Source organism: Mobula hypostoma, chromosome 2, assembly GCF_963921235.1.
Source record: "Mobula hypostoma chromosome 2, sMobHyp1.1, whole genome shotgun sequence".
Classification (NCBI taxonomy): domain Eukaryota; kingdom Metazoa; phylum Chordata; class Chondrichthyes; order Myliobatiformes; family Myliobatidae; genus Mobula; species Mobula hypostoma.
The window spans coordinates 33,469,419-33,496,773 of NC_086098.1; the positions used below are offsets into that span (position 1 = coordinate 33,469,419).

The following is a 27,355-nucleotide window of genomic DNA, read 5'->3' on the forward strand; positions in this document are numbered from 1 at the left end:
GTATATGTCGCTGTATACTACTTTAAGATTTGTTTTCTTGCAGAAATAGACAGGAAAATAATGAAATGCAATAGAATTTATAAAATAAACTATAAATAAAAACTAACAGTCGTGTGGATAGGGTGGTGAAGAAAGCTTTTGGTATGCTGGCCTTTATAAATCAGAGCATTGAGTATAGGAGTTGGGATGTAATGTTAAAATTGTACAAGGCATTGGTGAGGCCAAATTTGGAGTATTGTGTACAGCTCTGGTCACCGAATTATAGGAAAGATGTCAACAAAATAGAGAGAGTATAGAGGAGATTTACTAGAATGTTACCTGGGTTTCAGCACCTAAGTTACAGAGAAAGGTTGAACAAGTTAGGTCTTTATTCTTTGCAGCGTAGGGGGTTGAGGGGGGACTTGATAGAGGTATTTAAAATATTGAGAGGGATAGATAGAGTTGACGTGGATAGGCTTTTTCCATTGAGAGTGGGGGAGACTCAAACAAGAGGACAAAAGTTGAGAGTTAAGGGGTAACACGAGGGGGAACTTCTTTACTCAGAGAGTGGTAGCTGTGTGGAACGAGCTTCCAGTAGAAGTGGTGGAGGCAGGTTCAATTTTGTCATTTAAAAAAAATTGGATAAGTATATGATCAGGAAAGGAATGGAGGGTTATGGGCTGAGTGCAGGTAGATGGGACTAGGTGAGAGTAAGCGTTCTGTACGGACTAGAAGGGCCGAGATGGCCTGTTTCTGTGCTGTAATTGTTATATGGTTTATATGTAGTTATTGGATATATCTAAAGCAGAGGTTGATAGATTCTTAATTGGTAGGGGTGCCAAAGGTTATGAGGAGAAAGCCAGTGAAAGGGATAGGGAAAGAAAATAAATCAGCTATGACCGAATGGCAGAGCAGGCCCGACGTATTAAATGGCCTAATTCTGCTCCTATGTCTCACTGTTTTATGAATGAAAAATAGTTACTTATCTTTTTTATGTTCAACCACACACTTGTTTATGCAAACAAACTTTTTGCCTTGGCCTTAACCAGGTTTAGCTGTGCATTTTTGTACTTTGCCAATGGAAAAAGAAGCCGTGAATTTGCCTAGGGTTTTTTTGGTGGACTATGAAGAGAGTTTGGTGGAGTATGAACAGAAGTGTCATGAATCATCACTTCTTTAGATCTTCCTCTGATCTCTAATCTGAATTATAACATAAGATTGGGGAAACTCCTCTGAAATCCCAGTACCAATATTACCATGTTTTTGACCAAATAAAAAATTAAACTTGCAATTTAACATGCTGCATTTGATGTTTTTGTTGTGATCTCAACCCTTGGAAACCAAACAGTTTGCTTTACAGGACTCCTCCATTCAATCTGCTTCCAGTTGCCTGCAGTTATAATTCTCTATCCCACTCCCATTCTGACCTCTGTCGGTAGCCTCCTACAGAATTCCAGTGATGATCAGTGTAAGTTTGAGGAACAGCTGCTCATCTTCCATTTTGGCTTGATGCAATCTTTGAAACTCAATACTGAATTCAACAATTTTAGGCAACTTGCATTCTCTGTTTGAACCAAAAATGGCCTGCCCTGCTGCAAGGTTATCCAACAGTAATACTAGCTCAACTTTTATCTCTGCACTGATTTAGCCTGCTGTCTTGTGTGTTTCCAACATTCTCCTGTTCCTTGCAACAGATTTGACAGGTCCCCTTATAGTTTTCTCTCTAACTGTTCTTATTTATCCGTAAACCACATAGCTTCATTCCTCCATAGCAACCCTAGCCTCATCCTATCAGAGATACCCATACTTGGTTGCATCCATCCCTTCCCCACACTTCCTGCAACTTGAAGAAACTTCCTGCTTCTTTCCTCACTTTTCAGACCTGATGAAGAATCTTTGACCTGAAAATCCAAGCAACACACTCAAAATGCTGAAGGAACTAGGCTGCATCTATGGAAAAAAGGACAGTCAACGTTTCAGGCCAATACCCTTCGGCAGGTTGGAGGCTACGCAGATGGAATATAAGGTGTTGTTTCTCCAACCTGAGTGTGTCCTCATCGCGATGGTAGAGGAGGCCATGGATTGGCATATTAGAATGGGAATGGGAAGTGGGAACTTCCTCTGCTGTCGTGATGAGACTACACTCAAGTTGGAGGAACAACACCTTATATTCCGTCTGGGTAGCCTCCAACCTGATGGCATGATTTCTCGACCTTCCTGTGATGGCCTCGCCCTCTACTTCACCATTTCCCAAACCCTTTTCCCTCTCTCACCTTATCTCCTTGCCTGCCCATCGTTTCCCTCCAGTGCTCCTCCCCTTTTTTCTTTCTTCCATGGCCTTCTGTCCTCTCCTATCAGTCTTCCCTTCTCCAGCCCTGTATCTCATTCACCAATAAACTCCTCAGCTCTTTACTGCATCCTTCCCCCTCCCATTTTCACCTATCACCTTGTGTTTCTCTCTCCCCTCCCCTGCCTTTTAAACCTACTCCTCATCTTTTTTTTCTCCAGTCCTGCTAAAGGGTCTCGGCCTGAAACGTGGACTGTACTTTTTTCCATAGATGCTGCCTGGCCTGCTGAATTCCTCCAGCATTTTGTGTGCGTTATGTGGTAAGTGACATTTGCTTTACATAGGTACCAGGCAACAGAGATTCCTTGCTATTTCCTTGGTATTTAATAAGTTTGCCATCACCACGATCCCATCATCAATTTCCTGTGGAAATATGGGGGTTGGGGGTGGATCACCATTAACTTGCAGCTTAACTGAACCAGCCATGTAAATCTTTGGCTACCAGTGCAGGTTAAAGGCTGGGTCATCCTGCTGTGAGTAACTCAACTCCTGACAAACCCTAGACAATCCCAAGCCTTTCTGCAAAGTCACGAATTAGGCGCATGGTAGAATATTCTCACATTGGAACATGGCGACCTGCAGTCCCCTCCAAGTCACACCATCCTGTCTCAGAGATACTCCTCTAAAAGACATTTTGAATAAGTACATGGATAAAGGGGCTTAGGAAGATACAGGAAGAGTGAACTAGCTTGTTAGGCATCACGGTTAGCATGAATCTGTTGGGCAGAAGGGCCTGTTTCCTTGACAATTTACTCTATAATACCGTTCCTTCAATGACACTGTGTCTAAATCTTGGAACTTCCCACCTAACAGATCTTTGTACTTTCAGAAGTATGACAACAGTTCTTGTGAAACATAGCTCATTATTACCTTCTCAGGCGCAGTTAGGGATAGGAAATAAGCACTGGTCTTGTCAGTAATAGAAATTGTGCTGGAAATTAAATAAATAAAATGTAATATAAACTTCCTGCCACTTTGTTTCTTTCCATACGTGAATGGCAGAGCACGTGGCAATGACTGTCTCATCTGAGTGTGTTGGACCTCTAATCAGGCACATGCATATAGCTGGCATACTGTACTCGCAATCCTGAATCACACGTGTGCTGTTTTCCAGTTAAAGCAAAATAAAACTTTTTGCTTTGTGGTACATTAAAAACGTTATTTCTGGAAGCCTTTAGTCCAGGGGTACTCTACGAAGAAAAATAGATTGTAGCAATAAAACTGGGTTGACACGTATTGTAGCTGAGGATGTTGCTTTATATAGAAGCTATATCCAGGGATTATGATAAAGAACATTTAACCCGCCTGAAGGCAAGCTAAATGTTGGTGCAATAAATGCAGCAACAATGTATGTCTCCTGTATGTTGTTACCTATTAACATAACTCACATAGTTACGCAGCCCATAATTAACTGATGATATGTCTCTATGAAGCTGGCACTATGCCAGTGATATTTACTCACACTTAAACAGAACCACACAGAAACAAATATTTTACCTGGAGCTGCAGGAATAAACCAGAAAATATAAACTAACATTAAATCAAACTATTATATACAAGCTATTTCTGTAATTAATTTAAAAATATGAAAAGATAATTATGATCTCTTGTTTCTTTTTTACTGAAGCTTAGATTGCTGTCTTCAATCTGCTATGCTATATACAATCAGTGGCCTGCTCGTGAGGTGCCTTATGTACATAATAAAGAGGACACCAAGTGCACGTTCATGGTCTTCTGCTGCTGTGGCCCATCAATTTTAAGGTTTAATGTGATGTACATTGAAAGGTGATCTTCTGCACACTATTGTTGTAACGTGTGGTTATTTGAGTTACTGTCACCTTCCTGTCAGCTTGAACCAGTCTGGTCATTCTCCTCCGACTTCTCTCAGAAACAGAGTGTTTCCACCAGAAGAACTGCCACTCACTGGATGTTCTTCTGTTTCCCGCATAATTCTCTGTCCACTCTAGAGACTGTTGTGCGTGAAAATCCCAAGAGATCAGCAGTTTCTGAGATATTCAACCCACCCCACCTGGAACTAGCAATTATTCCACGGTCAAAGTCACATTTCTTCCCCCGTTCTGATGTTTGATCTGAACAACAACTGAAAAGCTTGAGAATATATGCATGCTTTTATACATTGAGTTGCTGCCACATGATTGGTTGATTAGATATTTGCATTAATGAGCAGATGCACAAGTGTACCTAATAAACTGGCAGACAGAGAGGGATTATATTTTTGCCTATGCTTATTTCGCTAGTCTTTGTTTCTTTCAGTTTTTTCTTAGCTGTATTGTTTCAGATCATGGTTTCTCGATGCTTTGTGTATGTGGGATTTCTGTGGATCACTATTCCTCCCCTGTTGTTGAGCACCATCGACTCATGGATACGGACGCTATGTCCGTAAGGTTTTCGCAGCAAGGTACGGAAGTAGATTCCTAGGACTTCCTTCTGCACATATACTGCAGCTGCCGAGGTAGGGACCCAGATGGATTCGAACTCAGAACCATCCACCTCGAAATCCAGTGCTGATGCCACTACACCACTGGCCAGTCCAACTAATCCCAACTAATTCCTTCCCTACTAATCTGTGAATAAGTGTCAAGTAAACTGACAGGATATTCTGTAATATTCCCATTAAATGCATTAAATGGAAGGGCACTGAAGAGTGCAGAGGAACAAAGAGATCTGGGGGTTCAGATAGATAATTCTCTGAAAGTGGCGTCACAGGTAGACAAGGTTGTAAAGAAGGCTTTTGGCATCCTGGCATTCATAAATCAAAGTATTGAGTATAGGAGTTGGGATGTTATGGGGAGGTTGTCTATGACATTGGTGAGGCCAAATTTGGAGAATTGTGTACAGTTCTGGTCACCTAACTATAGGAAGGATATCAGTAAGATTAAAAGAGTGCAGAGAAGATTTACTAGGACATTGCCGGGTCTTCAGGAGTTGAGTTACAGGGAAAGATTGAACAGGTTAGGACTTTATTCCTTGGAGCGTAGAAGAATGAGGGGAGATTTGATAGAGGTTTACAAAATTATGAGAGGTATAGATAGAATAAATGTGAATAGGCTTAGATTAGGAGAGATAAATACGAGAGGACATGGCTTTAGGGTGAAAGGGGAAAGGTTTAGGGGGAACATTAGGGGGAACTTCTTCACTCAAAGAGTGGTGGGAGCGTGGAACGAGCTGCCATCTGACGTAGTAAATGCGGGCTCACTCTTATGTTTTAAGAATAAATTGGATAGGTACATGGATGGGAGAGGTCTGGAGGGTTATGGACTGGATGCAGTTCATGCGACTAGCGGAATAATGTTTTGGCACAGACTAGAAGGCCCAAATGGCCTGTTTTCTGTGTAGTGTTCTATGGTTCTATTACGATTTTATCTGGGATAAGATAGCGGATTTCATAAATGTTCAAGTGGATCTACTTTATTTTTGCATGGAACCTAGAAGAGATCTGAGACACCCAACAGGAGGCCTATTGAAGATTAAAATAAAAATGCTGCATATCTGATTTTAAGATATTACTGAGCCAAACAAATTAAATCTGTTCTAAATATAACATGACTTTCACATGCAATACCCGTAGTGGATTAATTTCTCTCTCATCTGCTTTAATTTCAGTAGAAAATATGTAAAAATGCTTTTCATCTCATACTCCAAATCAATTCTATCAACAAATTGAATTTGGATCCCTTTGTCCTATCCCATGTGTTGAAATAGACTGAACTATAATCAAAGGATTAATCTCTTTGCAAAAGTGAAGGTTGTTATTTCATTGCAATGAAAAATATTCTCCAGTTAAAAGAATGTTTATTTGGTTATTTCATAGCAATGGGCAATATCTTTATAGAAAATGTGATAAAAATCTGTCAGATATTTTCATTGGTTTGAAGGTGTGTCATGTTTATGTAGAGAGCATCCTGTCAGCTGAACCTTTCCAATCGAGTCCAATCAATAAACTAAATATACAAAATCAGTTCTGACAAAAGGTCATTGACCTTAAATTTTGGGAAAAATATGACCTGTCAATTGTTGATCCAAAGAGAGAGATGTCAGTAGTATGTGCTTTGCAGTGATTTCTGATATGGCACGTTGATAGTAATAGCTTCTGAAACCATTTCTCAGTCGAGACCTGGTTAAACATACATCCAAGATATATTTAGTTTTTAATTTGTTGATTTGAAGCTTTTCAAAGTGAGGCTCATTTGGGGGCCTAACCTAGAAATTCTCACATTGTTTCAATGCTTTTTATGGAATGAATGTAACAGAGTCAACTCCTACAATCACCATCCTGAACTGAGAACAGAAGACCCACCTTAAGAGCTTTCATGTGCCCTACTCTAGAGAATTTAAGAATTAGTTGCTCACATCTGTTCGTCATCTGGATTTCTGCATGTGAACTGTGTGAGACAGGTCTGGCTAAAAAAGTAAAGTACTTGATCTCATAGGTTTGCCTTTGCCACCCCAGAACAGATGATTCAGAGGAGCTCAAAGTTGACTTTCTCCTTTTGACTTTCTCCTCTTGACTTTCTCCTCTGTAGCAGGGCTTTGAGTATAGGCAAACATCTTTGTCCCTCCCTATCTCAGGAGATGGATAACTCAAATATGCCACCGAGTTCTGAATTATGATTTCAAGTCCACTTTCTGTGGGCTCACTCCTTAGTAGAGACCTTTGAGTTCCAGTAATACTCACTTTTTCTTCATTGTCAGAATATGTTCTGATTTATAATTTTATTAAGAAGTTTCACCTCAGAGGTTGATGCCCATAGTAATTCAACCAATATAATTTTTTTTTAGATAGAAAGATCAGCCAGTTATGGAATATCCACCGATCCTGACTGTTCCCAACCTCACTTACTTGAATCAATGCCCCATCTTCCACTCCTATCAGATTCCAACATCTGCAGCCCTTTAATGCCTTCACCTATTGCCTCTCAGCCTCTGTCGCTATTTCCAGTCTCTCATCCTCCATGTATCTAACACACCTCCTCACCTGGATATACCTATCACTTTCTGGCTGTTGACCCGCCACTTCCCACCACCTTTTTGTATAGGTTTACCCCCCTTCTATCTTTCAATACAGATGATGGACTTCAAATCGAAACATTGACTGTCCAACTCCTTCCATTGTTGCCGCCCGATCCACTGAATTCCTCCAGTATGTTTTTAGTGCTAAAGTTATAGAATATGTCTGGGTATGTAGAATAAGAGAATTTGAGTGCTTGCCTAATCCCATTCTTGTACTCAACCTAGTCCTCAGAACCTCCAGTCAGCTCAATACTGCAAATAAACTTACAAAATAGTCCCCAAATGTCTCTTTTTTTCAGTTACAGGAACACAACTCAGTGTGAGTACAAGTCGCAATTGTTTCAGAATTGGAATGGAAATTAAGAAATTAAAGTTAATCTACTGAGAAACAGGCTAATTTAGTAAGAAGTTTGCCACTTGTCTGAGGGAGATTTGTGAATCATAAATTGCAGAGAAATGCCGTAAATATATCATAAATTGCAGAGATTGTTCTGCTCTTTTCTACATGTTGATTATTATAAAAAGGCTGTTCAATATGTTATTAGTTTAGTCCTATTCTATAAGCTTACTATATTCGTCAAGCAGCTGAGTTCCTTCAATATGTTGAACAGCAGGTGATTTGTATAATATGTTACCTAGGGGAAAAAATAATTGCTTTGCAGGAACTACTTCATAAACAAGGAAAACTACAGTTGCAAGCAGAAAATAGTTTAGATTTTCAACAACTGTTCCCTTGGAGAAAAGTAAATCCAACATGATCATATATTAACCATCACATTGCCAGCAACTCGGAGAACTTTAATCTCAGTAAACTGAGTATTTTCTGGATTTTAAAAAAGACAGCTGTTACTGACTTAGAAAATGGAAAACAGTAAAGAGGACCTAGGGAGATATAGAATGATGAGAGGGTAATTAAAGAAACAAGCAGTAACGTGAAGGGGGTGTATGTTGTCGCAGGAAAGCAGCAACCATCATCAAGGACTCCCACTACCCAGGTCATGCTTTCTTCTCACTACTGCCATCTGGAAGAAAGTACAGGAGTCTCAGAACTCACACCACCATGATTAGGAACAGTTATTATCCCTCAACCATCAGGCCCTTTGAACCAGAGGGGATAACTTCACTCACCCCATTACTGAACTATTCCCACAACCTATGGACTCACTTTCAAAGACTCTTCATCTCATATTCTAGATATTTATTGATTATTTATTTATTTATTTGTACTTGCACAGTTTATTGTCTTTTGCACACTTGTTATCCACACTGCTGGTGCAGTCATTCATTGATTTTATTGTGGTTATTGGATCTATTGAGTATGCTTGCAAGAAAATGAATCAGGATTGTATATGATGACATATATGTACTCTAATAATAAATTTACTTTGAACTCAGCCTTTTCTCCTTGGAGCAACGGAGGATGAGAGGTGACCTGATAGAGGTGTATAAGATGATGAGAGGCATTGCTCGTGTGGATAGTCAGAGGTTTTTTCTCAGGGCTGAAATGGCTAGCACACGAGGGCACAGTTTTAAGGTGCTTGGAAGAAGGTACAGAGGAGATGTCAGGGTAAGTTTTTTACGCAGAGAGTGGTGAGTGCATGGAATGGGCTGCCGGCGACGGTGGTGGAGGTGGACACGATAGGGTCTTTTAAGAGACCCCTGGACAGGTACATGGAACTCAGAAAAATAGAGGGCAATGGCTAACCCTAAGTAATTTCTAAGGTAAGGACATGTTTGGCAAAGCATTGTGGGCCGAAGGGCCTGTATTGTGCTGTAGGTTTTCTATGTTTCTATGTTTCTATGAAGGGCAAGAGGGTAGCCAGGGTATAAGAAGATCCAATGAAGGACCAAAGAGGCAACTTCAATCTGGAATCAAAGGATGTAGATGAGATCTTAAATTAATATTCTTATTTGTATCTACCAAGTAGAAGGAAATTGTAATTGGAGAGCTCTTTGAGGAGGAGGTTGGAGGTAGAACTCTAAAATAAATTACCAACAACAAAGGAATTATGGATTATCCTTGTGGGCTGGAAGATGAATGAATCCCCACAGTCTGCTAAGATATATCCCAGGCTGCTATGGAAAGCAAGGAAGGAGATTACAGGGGCTCTGGTAGAAAGTTTCAAATCTTCTTTGGCCACAGAAGAGGTATAAATGAATGGAGTTCAACAAGTGAGCTACTTTTATTCAAGAAAGACAGCAGGGATAAATTACCGAGTCGAACAATAGTAAGAAAGAAATTATTTTTTGAAAAAAAATTGTAAGGTACAAAATTAATTTGCACTGGAGAGTCAGTGATTAACCCTGGACAGTCAGCATAACTTTGTTACAGATCTTTTTTTTGGTGGGGGGGAGGAGGTGGAATGGAGGTTACTAAGTATCAATGGGGATAGTGTTGTTTTTGTTACATGGATTTTAGTCGGCTCTTTAGCAAGGCCCTGCATAGGAGATGGTAAAATCCCATGGGATTCAGGATGTGAAATTGCCATGGTGGTAAGAGGTCAACAGCTAGTTTTCAAACAGGTTCTATACATTAATAATCTGATGTGAATTTCATTTGTAAGTTTGCAGATTACATAGAGATTGGTGGTATTGTGGATAGTAAAGAGTTTAGTCTTTGGCTGCAGAATGATATTGATTGGTTGGGAAAATGGGTAGAGAAATGCAGATGGAATTTAATCATCAGAAATGAGAGGTGATGAATTTTGGGAGGACAAATAAGGATAAGATACGCACAATGAATGGCCGAACTCTAGGAAGTTCTGAGGGACAGAGGGACTTTGGAGTACATGCCCAGGGACCTCAGAAAGCAGCACCGCTGGCAGATAGCACGGTTGAGAAGACTTGGGGGATACTTGTTCCATTAGCAAGGGGCATAGGACGTGAGAATAGAGAACTTATGATGCATATTAGTTAGCCTAAAGCTGGAATATTGTGTTCAGTTCTGGTCACAGCATTACAGGAAGGATATGATTGCAATGGAGCTGCAGTTGGGGGGAGGATGTGCAATGTGTTAGAAAGAGATTTAATAGGATGTTGCCTGGGATAGTTTCTTACATTTATGAAAAGAGATTGGATAAGGAGACTTTGAATAAGCCAGATTTGTTTTTGATTGGAGCAGAGAATGCTGAGGGGGCTCAGGACTAAGGTGTACAAGATTATCAGGTACACTGATAGGCTAATAAATGGGAAACATTTCCCTTTACTTATAAACAGATGGCATAAGTTTAAGTTGGGGTAGGAGCTTGCGAGGGAATTTGAGGAAGCATTGTCTTTCTGCCCAGAGGGTGGTTGAAATCTTGCTGCTCAGACGGAAGTGGTGGTGATGGAGGTAGAGGCTGTCACAACATAAATAAAATGGCGCACGTGAGATGTCATGCTATTAAAGGCTACAGGCTGAGTGCTGGGAAATTAATTTATTATAGATAAATACCTGTTGGTTGGCACGGAGAAAGTGAGCTGAAGCTATATATCTGAGCTGTATATCTCTACGAATCTTAAAGGCACTTAAGATAAAATTTGAAATCTTAAATAGTACCTACTGCTTTATTACAACTTAGAACTTTTGTATCAGATTAATCCAAACACATCAATCCCTACGCACACCCTCAGCCCACCCACAAAGACATTTGTTGCTTTCCTAAAGTTAAATTCTTGTCTAATTCCCTTCACCCAAACAGTCCTTGTTCATTTGAGAACCTTCACATTGTGTTGGTCCTGACGATTCATTTGTGGGTAACCCAATCCCGTCTTCATTCACTAAGACCATGTGCACATTAAGCTTGAAGTATTGAAAAATAATCGGGAAGTAACTTTTTGCTTCTCGACTCTGGGTGACTTTAAAAATTATTTGAACCATGATCTTGAATTTCTATACTAAAGGGCAGAGATTCACTGAAGTTTTTTGTATCCCTGGCTTCTCCTAAATTCACACATGTCATGCATTTTCTTTTGTCACCAGGCAGTGAGCAAATATTGCAAAGACAAAAGATTCTGCAGATGCTGTGAATTTAGAGAAACACATATAAATGCTGGAGGAACTCAGAATGTCAGGACACAGAGGGGAATAAACAGCCGAAGTTTCAGGCTGAGACCTTTCATCAGGACCGAAAGTAAGAAGGCAGAAGTTAGAATAAGGAGCTGATGGAGGGGAAGGACAAAAGGGGGGGGGGGGATAGAAATTACTGGAAGTTGGAGAAATCGATGTTCATGCAGTCAGGTTGGTGGCTGCCCAGGTGGAATACCAGCCCGAGTTTGGCCTCACCTTGGCAACAGAGACCTTGGACAGGAATGTCAGAATGCGAGTGGGAAACTGAACTGGAATGGGTAGCGAGCTGACGACATGAACACTGATTTCTCTAAGTTCTGGTAATTTCTGCCCCTCACTCCCTACTCCTTCCCCTCCCCCTTGTCACTTACTTATCCTGGCTTCTGCCCCGTTCCTTTCCAGAACTGATGAAGCGTCTCTGCCTGAAACGTCAACCATGGAACAAAGTGTTCAACGTTATGCAACAGCACATTGCATAATTGTGAGTGTCATGCAACTGAAATTCTGCAGATGTCATAATCTTAGAAAACTTTTAAGTGTGCCAGTTAATTCAAAGAACTTTGCACAACACATACCTTTCTAGGAATAGTGGAGCAATTACTAGCCCCAAAAGGTAACAAGGGCTAAATTGATCATTGCCTGAAAGTGGGTGCAAGGATCACTTTGTCTGAATAACTCTTTGAGCAAATGTAAACAGCATATACAACATGTGAATTCTATGCCTTTGTATAGCTGACACTAAGAAGGACAGATTGGTCATCGGGGATGAAGCATTCCAGCACCAAGATGTTACTGCACGAGTTCCTCATAAGTTCAGCCACTTCATCACTGCTCTGCCCTCCACCATGGAGATAATTCACTTATGAATGCATGTGCTCAGCATAATTCACTGTTTCTCAGACCATGAAGGAATCTGTGTCTGAAGGGAGCAAAGCTAGTGATAGTTTATCTGCATGAGTGCCAGATAATGACCAGCACCAACCACAGACTATCTAAACACTTTCCTCTGACGATCAATGACTTTATCTTTGCTAGAGTACAAATCACACAACGGTTAACAGAACAAATCTCTTCCATAATGTTGCTCCTAGAGTAGGTTAGGGACCAGGTATTCTGTAGTGAGTGAATTATTTCCTGATTCCCTAAAATTTTTAAACAGAAATTTCTTCTTGGGAGTGCATCTTTGCAATTCTCAACTCCAGAGAGCTGTGGACGTACTTGAAGTACCTACAATGGGGATAGACTAATTTCTGTTGACCACGATCATATTGAATGGTGAGCAGGTTGAAGGAGGCTGATGACCTACTCCTTCTCTTATTCACCTGTTCTTCCATCGAAGAGTCATATGTTAAGCGAATGCTGCAATACTAAATATTTGCAATTTGCCCTCTCCTATCAGATTCCTTCTTCTTCAGCCACTTGCCTTCCCCACCAATCAGCTCCCAGCTTCTCACATTATTCTCATCCACCACTCTCCTCCGCCCTCCTGCCTTTCCCCCTCACCTGATTTCACCTATCACCTGCCAGCTTCTGTTCCCCCACACTCCTCTACCCTTTTTATTCTGGCATCTGACACCCTCTCCAATCTTGATGAAGGGTCTTGGACTGAAGCATTGACTTTTTCCTCGCCCTCCATACATGCCGCCTGACCCACTGTGTCCCCGCAGAACACAGAATAAAGTACTTCTGCTGTAGAAGAAATGCTGTGTTGGTAGACAGTAAGGTCCAAGATCATAATGAGGTGGACTGAGGTCAAGCCAACATATGAAGGGGTTTTCTTGCACATCATTACTTTACATACAAATACCTTTTTAAACAACAGACCAGTTAGCTATCAAAAAGCAAAAAAAAACTATTCTTATGTAAGATCATCAATCAGAAGCATTTATTCTGATTTTTTTTCTCTCCATAGATACTGCCTAGCCTCCTCGGTATTTCTAGCACTTCCTGTTTTTAGACCTATTTAATCCTGTTCATTGTCATCACCTACTGCATTGGCAATGTCAGTAAGGTCATCAAGGGTCATTCCCTGATCATTGCAATGAAGTCTGATAATATTGTGCCAAAGCAAAATAACTTGCTGAATTTTTAAATTCCCGTTTTGACCGTTATTAACAACAACTTACACTTATGAAGGGGTTTCAATGCAGGAGGCAGGATCAAAAGTCCTTTGCAGGACCACAAAAAGATTTAAACTGGTACCATTATAAAGATACTGCTTTACAGTAAAGCTTAGCCAAAAAGACAATTTTTAACAAAATCAGTGGAAAGGGACATGGAGTGAATTAGAGTTGATGGCCTAAACAAATACAATAGACAATAGACAAGACAATGGGTGCAGGAGTAGGCCATTCGGCCCTTCGAGCCAGCTCCACCATTCACTGTGATCATGGCTGATCATCCACAATCAGTACCCTTTTCCTGCCTTCTCCGCATATCCCTTGACACCACTATCTTTAAGAGCTCTATCTAACTCTTTCTTGAAAGAATTCAGCGAACTGGCCTCCACTGCCTTCTGAGGCAGAGCATTCCACAGATCCACAACTCTCTGGGTAAAAAGTTTTTCCTCAACTCCATTCTAAATGGCCTACCCTTTATTCTCAAATTGTGGCCTCTGGTTCTGGACTCCCCCAACATCGGGAACATGTTTCCTGCCTCTAATTTGTCCAATCCCTTAATAATCTTATATGTTTCAATCAGATCCCCTCTCATCCTTCAAAATTCCAGTGTATACAAGCCCGGTTGCTCCAATCTTTCAACATATGACAGTCCCGCCATCCCGGGAATTAACCTCGTAAACCTACGCTGCACTTCCTCAATAGCAAGAATGTCCTTCCTCAAATTTGGAGACCAAAACTGTACACAATACTCCAGGTGTGGTCTCACCAGGGCCCTGTACAGCTGCAGAAGGACCTCTTTGCTCCTATGCTGAACTCCCCTTGTTATGAAGGCCAACATGCCATTAGCTTTCTTCACTGCCTGCTGTACCTGTTGTGACAAGAATACACATAAATTAAGATGTTTGCTGGCCTGGGCTAGCCCCAGTGGCATCAGCAGTTGGTCTGCCACCTGTCCTCAGGAGAGGGAGAGATAAGGAACAATGAAGCAGCATTTGGAGATGTTAATGAAGGAGCCATCAGTCTGGGTATTGTCAAGATCGGCTCCCCCTTTGAACGCTGAACTGTTTGAAGTGTGATGGACAGGCGATACCCCAGCAGGGGGATAAAAAGGGACAGGTTCGCTAAGGCAGGACACACGACACCACGAGGTAACGAGACCCTGGAAGCGGTGCCCCCCTGCAAGTCGGCGGGAGTCGTTTGGAAGGCTGGTTGCGGAACCAAGCCATAGACGCACAGGGTGGAAAGGTACGATCAGCGGGAACCCGGTGTGTGTCCGCCCTTGCCTGGGTGCCAGGTTCACTGCAGAGGATCGACCGCATCTGGAGGAGGGGTCACAGTCGGTGACCCCAGGTGACATCACAAAGGACTCACCCAAAAGCTGCTTATGAGCAATATCGCTGGTCTGTGAGTGGAAGCCGTTTTGAATGATCATTCATTCTCGTTCTCTCTCTCCTTCCCCCCACATTGTCCATCGCCATGGCAACGATTACTGCGAACTGAACTAAATTGAACTGGACTTTGTGTCACTTTGAAATTGGTCATTTACCCCTAGTCAACGATAGAGCTTGATTGATCCTGTTATCTTAATTCTGTGCACATGTGTGTTTATCATTGCTGAACCGTTACATTTATTATCCTTTCAATTACTGTGTTGCTTGTTTCTTTAATAAAACTTTCTTAGATCTAGTAATCCAGACTCCAACTGAGTGATCCATTTCTGCTGGTTTGGCAACCCAGTTACGGGGTACGTAACACTGTTTGCTTACTTTCAGCGAATGATGAACAAGGACACCAAGATCTCGTTGTACTTCCTCTTTTCCTAAATGACACCATTCAGATAGTAATCTGCCTTCCTGTTCTTGCCACCAAAGTGGATAACCTCACATTTATCCACATTAAACTGCATCTGCCATACAAATGTCAATGGCGGGGTGAAATTGAAAGGGAGTATACGTAAGGCTAAAATTGAAAACGTGAGAAATTCTGCAGATGCTGGAAATCCAAAGCAACACATACAAAATGCTGGAGGAACTCAGCAAGTATTTTCCATAGATGCTGCCTTTTGGGCTGAGAACCTTCTTCCGGACTAGAAAGGAAGAGGGAAGACAGCAGAATAAAAAATTGGGGAAGGGGAAGCAGGATAGCTGGAAGGTTATAGATGATGCTGGGTGGGTGGGAAAGGCAAAAGGCTTCAGAGGAAGGAATCTGGTAGGAGGGAAGAATGGACGATATGAATAAGGGAAGGAGGAGGTGACCCAGGGGCAGGTAATAGGCAGGTGAGAAGAAGTAAGGAGCCAGATTGGCGTAATAGAAGAAGCAAGGAGGGGGAGGGAAATTTTGCTTTAACTGGAACACAAAATCGATATTCACGCCATCAAGTTGGAGGCTACTCATCGTGTCACATGCTGGAATGAGAATGGAAATAGGAATTAAAACTTTCTGAGGGTTGATAGGCTGCAGGAACTGATAACTAATGAAGAGAAAAGACCACAGAATGTTTCAGAATGAAGGGAGATAATTTTGAAAACTGAAACATTGGTAGGCAGTGCTCAAGATTTGGCTCAGGTAAGGAAATGGTGAGTACAGATTTGACTGCAAAGTGGGAGATGGAAGACCAGTTAGAAAAGCATTAGAACAACTGAGACAAAAAATGTGCAAGATGAAATGAAATAATACAGCAACAAACACATTTTTTTAACTTGAGAACTTGAAAAAGGAGAACGTTAATGTTTCGCACATAATCAACTGCTTTTGACACTTATTGCCCTTGGCTATAATTGGCCTGTGTGGTTCCTCCTTGTATCTTTGTATTTTCATAAGTCTTCAATACTGTTACGCAGTAGGAGAATTCCTGCTGCAAGTTTACCCAGAATCACAAAATAGCTTTATGGAAAATATCCTTTTATGTTTTCTATTAATCCTCTCAGGTTTTATTTGGTAAACACTTTGGAAGTAAATACTTTCACTACTTTGCAAGGAATCAAACTAGGTATCATTCTCAGGGATTTCTAAGCTCCAAATCTCCTGACCTTCAGTGTGAACAGTTTTGGGCATCCTATCCTAGAGAAGATGTGCTGGCATTGGAGAGGGTCCAGAGAAGGCTAACGAGAATGAAAGGGTTAACATGTAAAGAGCGTTTGATGGCTCTGGGCTGATACGCAATGGAATCTAGAAGAATGACGGGCGATCTCATTGAAAACTATTGAATATTGTAAGGCCTAGATATGATGGATGTGCAGAGGATGTTTCCTATAGTGGGGGAGACTAGTTCCAGAGGGCACATCCTCAGAATAGATGGACATCCTTTTAGAAGAGAGATGAGGAGGAATTTCTTTAGCCAGAGGGTGGTGAATCTGTGGAATTCATTGCCATTGACAGCTGTGGAGGCCAAGTCATTGGGTGTATTTAAAATGGACATTAGCAGGTTCCTGATTAGTAAGGGTGCCAGAGGTTATGGGGAGAAAGCAGCAGGAAAACTGGTTTGAGAGAGATAAAAGATCAGCCATGTTGGAATGGCAGAATGGCCTAATTTTGCTCCTATGTCGTATGGTTATCTGTGTTGGGTGTGCATGTTCTCCTTGCGACCTCATGGGTTTCCTAGGGTATTCTGATTTCCTCTTATATCCTAAAAATTTACAACCTGGCAGGTTAATTAGCCTCTCACGTGAGGTAGGTTGCAGAATCTGTGGAAAATGAGGGGAATATAGAAAGAATAAAAATGCCTTTAATGTGTGATGGGCAGTGTGAACACAGTGGACTATCTGGCCTGTTTCTGTGCTGTAGGATGCTATGTTTCCAAAATTGCATATTGATTAATTGTAGCCATTCAGATAAGGGAGATACTACAGCCGTCAATTCAAAAAAATGTTATTTCCAGAAGCAAATTCTATTCGACAGTAAGAACAGAAAATGAAAACAAGTAATACCAATTATCAAACACAAATTCAAATAAAGTAGCAATGCTTTCTTTCTGTAAGCAATTTTATCAAAGATCTTTTACCCATTAATTCTTATCCTCTCCCTCTCCCACCACCTTCAGAAGTTTAAATACGTAGGAGGTTTACTCCCGAGATTGTGTCTACCTGAAAGTCGTCTTGGCACATCAGCAGTGATTGCAGGAAGCCCTGTGGCACGGGCGGAGGAAAGAGGAGTTGTGGAATGAATGGAAGGTGATGTAATCTGACTCAGATAAGGTGGATAGGACTGATCATATGACCATGGCGGTGACGACTGGGCCTGCCTGGGGTCTGCAAACAGAGCAATCAGTCAATCATTGCCTTTCGCTTCTTTGAACTTGCTAAAATAAAGCCTAGTTACTTCTGTCCACATCGAAATCTGTCAAACACCACTTGCCATCCTTAAAAAATTGAACCTGAATATACATTAAAAAAAGGTAAAGCAGGACATTAAACAATAACTTTTATCTGTTCCTCTCAATACCCCAAAGCTCAGGCACATTTCTTTGGCTGATACTCAACATTAACTAAAAAATATTGGATATATTCTGCACATGTGGAATTTTTACTTTTGCAAAATATCAGACTGTAATTGTCAGACACTCTAATTACAAGTTGAAGCTATAACAGCAACTTGCACCCTGAGATAACACAATATCCCAAAAGAGAATTGTTGAATAGCATTTGTCATGTAATTTCTTGATTCCATAATAAGAACAATGGCCTCTTCAGCTTTATTCAGATTATAAGAATTAATTTTATCTTTGTTTGATGAGGGAATAAATGAGCAAATTTAGAAGTTTTGTTACAGTGCATAAACTTCAGAAAAACAAGTTCAAGGAAGCTGGGAATTGTTTTTGTTCATGAGTGAGGACTATAAAACCAGTGGTTGAATCCTCACGGTGTAGCAGTTAGCACGATGCTATCACAGCTCGGGTCGTTCCTGAGCTTGGAGTTCAATTTCCGCGCTGTTCTATAAGGAGTCTCTGTACGTCCTCCCCATGGAATGCGCGGGTTTTCCCCGGGTGCTCCGGTTTCCTCCCACAGTCCAAAGACATACTGGGTAGATTAATCGGTCATTGTAAATTGTCTGGTTAGGGTTAATCGGTTTGAGGCAGTTGCTGGGGCGACGTGGCTTGAAGAGCTGTAAGGGCCTACTCTATCACTGTATCACTAAATATATAAATGCTGTCATCTAGCTTCCACTTTCCCTTTTAATTTATTGCCGTAAAGTATTCACAAAAGGGCTTTCAACAATGTAACAGATAGGAACTTAATATATTAAAGAGGACCCAAACTATGATAGCAATAGTCTCTGAGTATTAGGGTCATATAACAATATGAATTATTAACTGTAAATAATATTCTTAATGGTAGTCAGTGCCAAGTCATCCAGTCACCAAATAAATCACATCAATTTCAACTGAAAGTTATAACTCCATCTGCTGATTAACTCAGTATTTAATATCAATGAAAGATAGTTATCATCTTTAGAGTTTCACAGAGTTCTCAGAAGTTAGAAGTTAATTTGAATACCGCCGTGAATGACACATGTCAGTGAGCATTGTAAAATATACTTTTCAGTTTGTTTTCCTAATTATCAAATTATTAGAGAAAGATCTGGGGAAAAAAAAAGCTGTTTAACAGGGTTGGCAGGTTGCAAGTGGGAGGTATTATGATGAGACTTTTAAGACAACATTCATCTAGAATTGGCAATGCTCATGAAACTCAAACTGAAATGTGAATAATTCTATATTGGGCAGAATATCAGGCCAATTTCTTTCATTTTGTTCTGCATTTCTAATGGCTTTCAGTAGGTAGATTCAAAACTGCGCGATGTGTGGCCCTGTCTTCAATATGCCACCAGCCAGTTTATATGCAGAAGCCTTTCCTTGCTTCATCAGGAGCTTATACAATTCAAACATTTAGAAAGAGAACCACTAAAAAGTCTGCAGTGACCCATAGAGCCCTGACAGCTGACTGTGCCCAAGTATTCCAATGCATATTTTGCTTACAGCTTCTGTTATGAAGAATACCTCCTGGTTAAAAGAGACACTGAGAAGAATGCCCCTGGAATTCAACTATTGAATAGAGGACATGGTTTGGCGTAGTACAATTACATTGCAATGTTAAGAAATAACAATTTAGTTGTTAATGTAGCCACAGTCAATAGTCTGGTATCAATGGCGAACAGAAGTGATTGAGACATTATTATTTCATTTATAAGTGAGCCATGCATACAGATTGGACTCAAAAGCTATTTCTCACAACTAAAGGCGTGGAAACATAAAAATATTATTGCACCCTTTTTACTTTCCAACCATAGGGCAGATCTTTATCCGCAGTTACACTGAATCGCCACCACCTAGTGTGGGAGGTGAAGTTATGAGAAGAAATGTTTTGCTGGCAGCTTGCCATCTGATGCAACTACCTTACTTTCCCATTGTAGTGATGATGGGTGCACACTGGAATGCAGATGCTCGAAAGCATCAAACAATACACAATGGAACACGAGGGGAGACTTCTTCACTCAGAGGGCCGAGAGAGTGTGGAACGAGCTGCCGGCACAAGCCAGCTTGATTCAATGTTTAAGAGATGGTAGGGGTATGGAGGGCCATGGTCCCAGTGCAGATCGATGGGAATAGGCAGTCTAAATGGTTTCAACATGGACTAGATGGGACAAGGGCCCATTTCTCTGCTGTACCTCTCTATGGCTCTATAATACATTGCCCATTACTTATGCCAGAACAAAATTTGATTAGGTTTGGAAAGAGCAGTGTGTGAGCAAAAGCAAGAAGCAAAGGATTTGTAACCTTTGAAGAGATGCTCTGGCTGGCACACTCATTTCAAGGGTGAATGAAATATACTTGCAGTGGAAACATAAAGTGCTAGAAATACTCAAGAGGTCAGGCATTTGATGAATCTCTGGAATTTTCTACCCCAGAGACTGTCGAAGCTAGGGCCATTGCAGGAACTCACAGAAAAATTAGACAATTTTATTGAACGATCAGGGAATTGAGGGTTACTGGGAACTGGCAGGGAACCAATGAGGCCTGTGGCTGATCAGTAATGATAATGTTGAACGGCAGGGCAGGTTTGAGAGGCCATGTAGCCTATTGCGGTTTCTATTTTCTTATGCTCCTATGCGAAAAATGTGTTAATATTTCGAACTAATGACTTTTCATCAGAGCGAGGAAGAGTCTGAAAACAGGGATGTTATAGGTTGCAGAAATGGGAGTGGATTAGGTCCAGTACATCACAGGTAAAGCCTTCCCAAACATAAAGCAGGCGTACATGAAACATTGCTGTAGAAAAGCAGCACCCATCATCAAAGTTTCTCACCGCACAGGACATGTTCTTTCCTCACTGCTGCCATCAGCTAGAAGGTACAAGAGCCTCAAGACTCACACCACTAGGTTCAGGAACAGTTACTAACCCTGAGCCATCAGGCTCTTGAACAAAAGGGGATAACTACACTCAAACACGAGGAAAACTGCAAATGCTGGAAATTCAAGCAACACACACAAAAAATGCTGGTGAACGCAGTAGACCGGGCAGCATTTATAGATAGAGGTATAGTCGACATTTCGGGCCGAGACCTTAACTACACTCACTTGCCCACCCACTGAGGTGTTCTCACAACCAAAAATCTCAGTTTAAGGTCTCTTTATCTTGTTATTTCATGTTCTTGTTATTTATTGCTATTTATTTATATTTGCATTTGCACAGTTTGTAGTCATCTGCACTCTGGTTGATCTTTCATTGGTCCTGTTATAGTTACTATTCTATAGATTTGCTGAGTATGCCCCCAGGAAAATGAATCTCAGGGTTGTATGTGGTGCATCTGATAATAAAATTTACTTTGAACTTTGAGATGATATGTCTGTGATGGGGTAGAGACCAGGAAGGACAAATGCAAGTGCTGTCAGATGTGAGAGAGGAATGAAGACTACTTAATTAAAACTGATTCTGCGTGAAGGAAGTGTAAACGAAGGATAAAGATAAGAAAGAGAAAATGAAGCGCTGGGACTGTGAGGAACAAACCACTGCAGTGGCAGGAAACCTTAAATGAAAAAAACCTGAAAAGGCCTTTTAGGTGAGTAGGCAATTGTGTAGAGAGAAAACACCAGTGAATATCACAGGTTGATGGTCTTACATCAGAACAGACCAATTCTGATACCTCTGGAAAAGCTGGATATCTGAAATTGTTGAGTTCAGTGGTGAGTTAGAAGATGAGACAATGTCCAAAGAGTTTACATTGGGCTTCTCTGCTACAGGGCAAGAACCAAAGACTACGAATAATTTTGGGAGTGGATGGAGAAATAAGGCAACAGGCATGTGGAATAAAACTACTTTTTGAATGTACTTGGCACTTTGGAAAATATAGCACGGTTTATCGGTTGTCATCATTCTATCAGACTAGTCATGTTGTGCTGTATGAGGCAGTGTAATTATTATTCTCTTCAGCTTTTGAAATAGACAACCCAGCAGTGCACGGTGACAATGACTTTGCTTATTTGTCAATATCAGCCTGGAGCCTTGGAGCAGGCAACGTGCTTAGCAAGCACTGGAATTGTTCTGTTGGAAGAAACGTCAGAATATTTGCCCATGTCTTCAGAAAATATTTAATTTTGAAAAGGTAGTATTTTATCATTAAGTCTGCAAACCTGCAGCAAAACAGTAGGTAGATAGCTATTGGATGATATGTGGGCGTGAGAAAATTCAGACCAAACAAACAGGATCTTAACTGTGCACAATCTCATAACAGGTAAAACAATTACTTATCACTTCAGCTGAAGGAAGCAGACAGGACAGTCCTACACTTGTTTACAAATAACACCCTGTATCATTGCATAATCATGCACCCCCCAAAAACAATGGGTGTAAAATTCTAGGCACTAGGGTGTTACTTAATCCTGTAATGTTGCACTAATGTAAGTGGTGTCTCTCTGCTTCTCCTTCTCTCACTTAACTTCATCTGTCCACTTGTTCCCACTCCCCTCCCACCTGGTTCCACCTATCACTTACTAACCCCTGTCCCAGTCCTTCTTCTCACATTTTGTGTACTGGCTATCTTCCCTCTACATTCTCAGACCTGATGCAGGAACTCAACTCGAAATGGCAATCATCCTTTTGCCTTCACATCTACTGTTTGGTCCACTGAGTTCTTCCAGCAGTTTATTTTTTCCTCCAGATTCCAACACCTTCATGTTCATGTATTGTTTTGTTTATTTGTTAACTTCTTGTTGGCCTTTTAGATGTTGCCAACTTTCATTGCTCAGCCTTATTGGACTGAATGGAATGCTAGGCCATTTCTTGGGAAGTTGAGTCAATCTCAAGTGTTTTGTTCTGAAGATATACTTGGGCCAAATGGTAAATGCCATTCTCCTAAGGATATTAGTAGTTACAGGATTTCCATAAATAGCATTACGTTTTTTTTTATTGCAGATTTATTTAGATACTTCCTTTTAATGGTTGGGTTGAGTTGTTCTCTGATCTTGGCAATTTACTTGCAAACATTTCATCACCACGTGAGGAGACATTGTCGGTACACTGTTGATTGTGATGTGTCCTCCAAATGCGTGGCTTTTATATACTTTTCAATCAGCTAACTGGACGTCATTTTGGAAACGCAATCATGATACGGGGAAGAAATCCCCATATCACTGATCGCTGATTGACTGTGTGGCGAACTTCGCGCATTGTGGTCTGGAATTTTGCCTGCATCAGCTCGTAAATAGGATTGAGGTTAATACCAACAACTTCAGCCGTCAGAAATTTGCAGCTTCCATTTAAATTCCTGGATCACTGTGTTTGAATCTGATCAACACTTTCTGCTGCAGGATACTAAACTGATAAGGTGACGACTATAGTGCAGTACTCGATTGTTGATGAAGATATTCAGACACTCGAATCTAATACTGAATTGAAATATGTGAGTGGTATATCATGACACCTATCAATGAGGAGCACCAGTTTACAAAGGTTATGCCATTTTAGAGCCTCTGCTCTAGATAGGGACCTTTCTCAACCCTGCTCAGCTGAAGGAACACAGTCAGTAGTAGGAAAGAACATTGTATCAACACTATTTTTTAAGGGCTTATCAACTACCAGTGAGTTTGTTCCTGTTTATTTGCTACTGAATATTGCCATACCGCCATAATTTTTTGGTGCTTAAAGGATCAGTGAAATCTCTTAAGCACACTGTTAAAGGACGGTCTTGTATGTTAAATACAGGAAATGGCAATGTGGAAAAAGTGCGGTATGATCTGGAAGTAAAAGTTAAGAAGGAACTACAAATTTTCAGCTTACATGCTAAAGTTGCTATTTTCTTTCTGATGATAATTATCTAACTAACTCTAAGTAAAAATGTGTTTTTGTCTAATGCTGCACTGTAATGTAGAAAATACATATTTCTGATGTTAATGTTTTACTAGGTGAGTAATCTGATATTATCATTTTGTTCAAGGTATTTAAGTGTAACCCAAGCCAGAGCTGATGTTTTTCTCTAATGAGTTTCATTGTTCAGGTTTCAAACCAGGTCAGAGTCAGAATCACTATTTTATATGACGTGAAATATGTTGTTTTGCAACAGCAATAGAGTACAATGATATAAATTACAAAATAAGTAGACAATATAACAAAGGAATAATGAGTTAATGTTCATGGATTGATGGACTGTCAGGATAGCTGTTGGCAGAGGGAAAGAAGCTGCTTCTTAATCACTGAGTGTGGGTCTTCAGACTCCTCGTCTTCTTCCCTGGTGGCAATAAGAAGAGTGCATGTCCCAGATGGTGACAGTACCAGCTTCTAGAGGCACCTCTCAAGAATGTCCACAATAGTATTGATTCTCACCCACTACTGACTACTATAAGGTATAAATATCCAAGTTGGATCCCAATGTTATTTGAACTGAACTGAACTGCATTTAAATTATATTCTGTAAATTGTGTAATGAAGGAAACAAAATGTAATTTACATCTTGGCATGTCTGATCCTGACAGATCTCAGACAGACTAGCTGGTGCAGTCGGCGTCTCTACATTGTATTGTGCAAGGAACAAATGGCTATCAGCCCTAACTTAAATGTCAATTATCTCAATAAGCAGCCACACATTAGGGCTCAATAACTTTGCACTTATATACCCTGCAGAAACTGAATTTACATGGAAGTGGAATACTTCTATTAATCACAAGATGATTGTAAAAACTGTATCCAAATGAATTTTATCATCTGGGTTGGTGCTGTGTATGATGTCATGTTCTCCCTCTGTCTCTTTGCTGTGTGGCACCTTTGAGAATGTCACATTCCATCTGTTCTGCTCTGGAGCTACTTCATCGTGCCAAGTCTTTGGCGTGTTCCTTATGACTCAGACATAAGAATGCTCCTGACTGAGCTGTAACCAACATATATGCAAAATGTGCAGCAAGATAGGGCATGCCATGTCAGACATAATGAATGCACTCTGAATGCATTCCTTATGGCAACACTCATTAAATCTGTTTAGTCAAGGAGAAGATCGAGAGTATGTTGGTCACTAAATCGATCTGGGGGTGGTGGAGGATGAGGCCATCACTAATAAAGGAGTGAAGGAGAATGGGACATAATTGAAACCTTTTCTGAAGAGTGGTCTAGATTTTTTAAACTTACCCGAAGAAGGCTTCAACGTCCAGTTAAGGATTTTGTGAATTTCCGCATTAGACAATTATGGACATGTCACGTTGAAACGTAGGAATATGTGTTGAGCTCACTCAGAGCATGGAAGATACATAACAAAATTCAAGAATGCCTTCTCGTTATACCGTATCCAAGTCTATTTAGTGATCGGGATTTTGATAAAAGTCTATGGCACAACATACAACGCCACTATACGGTATCATAGGATTTACAAACCAATGCATTTTAAATAAGTGATCAAAGATTCTGAAATATTGAAGACGGAAAAAAACGTACTTTCTTTGGCATTGACTCCAGAGAACTAGTGGGTTAGTGTCCACTTGCTTATGAAGGGTGTCATAGACATTGGTTTTATTATCATTACACAAGAATGAGCTCACTGCATCTATATACCTGCAATCTGCGATGCAGCTTGAGGGCTGAAAGGACCAGGTGTAGGATTGAGAGAAGGCCGTGGACTTTGTGTTGAAGCGCCCACTCTCACCGCAGTTTGGCGAAGGCGTTCTAATTCACTCAAACGTTCAGAAAATAATCCAACTTTGGGCTGTTCGTCAGGTTTCTGTCTATGTCCTGAGGAAAACAGAAGAAAATAGCAATTGACAAACAAAAACTTGTATCCATTTATGCAATTAAAATGCTAACGTATATTCTTTTCTGAAGAAAGTATTTGGTGTGAGCGTTGGAAAGGGGTCTTCTAGACATATCATAAGGCTGAGTGGTGGTAATTCGTGACAATGCATCTGTTAGTTTTCAATTTTGTGCAAAGCTGATACTCCTTGTTAGCTGTAGATGAACAGAAAACATGCATCTCCCATTGAATAAAATCAGGTGGTCCAATAACGTAAAGTATACCCCACACGCTTTGCAGAAATATTTTCAGATTAACATAGATGCTAAGACAAAATGACGATATTAGGTGAGTTAGCAAAAGCTGGGTCAAAATTTGAGATTGAAGGAGAGCTCAAAGGGCGAAATAGGAGGTGAACCTTCTTATAATGGAAGTTTCAGAGAGCAGAACTGATAGGAACACAAGAAAATAGGAGCAAGACTAGGCAACACAGACCTTCAAGCCTGCCTGCCTTGCCGCTCAATAGGATCTTGGCAGGTGCCAAGGTCAAATCTTCTGTACCAGTTCCCCATAGCTCTCAATTCCTATATGAAGGGGTACAGGGGACAATAAAAGAACCTGACAACTGAGAATGGCCCAAGAGGAATTACTGAATAAAATGGAAGATGCAAGAATTAAGTTTAGAGTAAGGTGATAATAATCAGTGTGAATGCTGATGGTCTAGGCCTTGCAAAAGCAAAATATATTACACATATACAGTTCACTCAGTGGCCACTTTGTTAGGCAGACATGTACACCTGCTAGTTAATGCAAATACTTAATCAGCCAATCATGTGACAGCAACTCAATGCATAAAAGCATGCAAACCTGGTCAAGAGTTGTTGTTCAGACCAAACATCAGAATGGGAAAGAAAGGTGCACTAAGTGACTTTGATCATGGAACGATTGTTGGTGCAAAATGGGGCGGTTTGAGTATCTCAGAAACTGCCGATCTCCTGGGACAAACAAGAGAAAATCTGCAGATGCTGGAAATCCAAGCAACACACACACAAAATGCTGGAGGAACTCTGCAGCCAGGCAGCATCTATGGAAAAGAGTACAGTCGACATTTCGGGCCAATGCCCTTCAGCAGGACTGGAGAAAAAAGGATGAGTAGATTTAAAAGGTGGGAGGAGGGGAGAGATAAACACAAGCTGATAGGTGGCCGGGAGGGGGAGGGATAAAGTAAAGAGCTGGGAAGTTGATTGGTGAAAGAGATAGTGGGCTGGAGAAGGGGAAGACCAATAGGAGAGGACAGAAGGCCGTGGAAGAAAGAAAAGGGGGGGAGGAGCATCAGAGGATGGCAATGGGCAAGCAAGGAGATAAAGTGAGAGGGAAAAGAGAATGGGAAATGCTGAAGGAGAGGGAGGGGGGGCCATTACCTGAGGTTTGAGAAATCGATGTTCATGCCGTCAGGTTGGAGGCTACCCAAACGGAATACAAGCTGTTGTTCCTCCAACTATAGTGTGGCCTCATCGCGACAGTAGAGGAGGCCATGGATTGACATATCAGAATGGGAATGGGAAGTGGAATTAGAATGGGTAGCTACTGGGAGATCCTGCTTCTCGTGGTGGATGGAGCGTAGATGCT

At 40.9% G+C, this 27,355-nt stretch overlaps 1 protein-coding gene across 3 annotated transcripts in view; it reads right to left on the bottom strand.

Moving 5' to 3' along the window:
- Positions 1-27,355, bottom strand: part of runx2a (RUNX family transcription factor 2a) — a 182,473-nt gene that overhangs the window by 18,543 nt on the left and 136,575 nt on the right. For 2 of the 3 annotated variants that reach the window (XM_063035231.1, XM_063035216.1), the window contains 2 exons: positions 25,552-25,728; positions 17,608-17,772 (listed from right to left, as the gene is read on the bottom strand). In XM_063035231.1, the coding sequence (XP_062891301.1) occupies positions 17,608-17,772; positions 25,552-25,728 (342 nt within the window). The remainder of the gene's footprint in view (positions 1-17,607; positions 17,773-25,551; positions 25,729-27,355) is intronic. The other variant, XM_063035225.1, reaches the window with a different exon arrangement.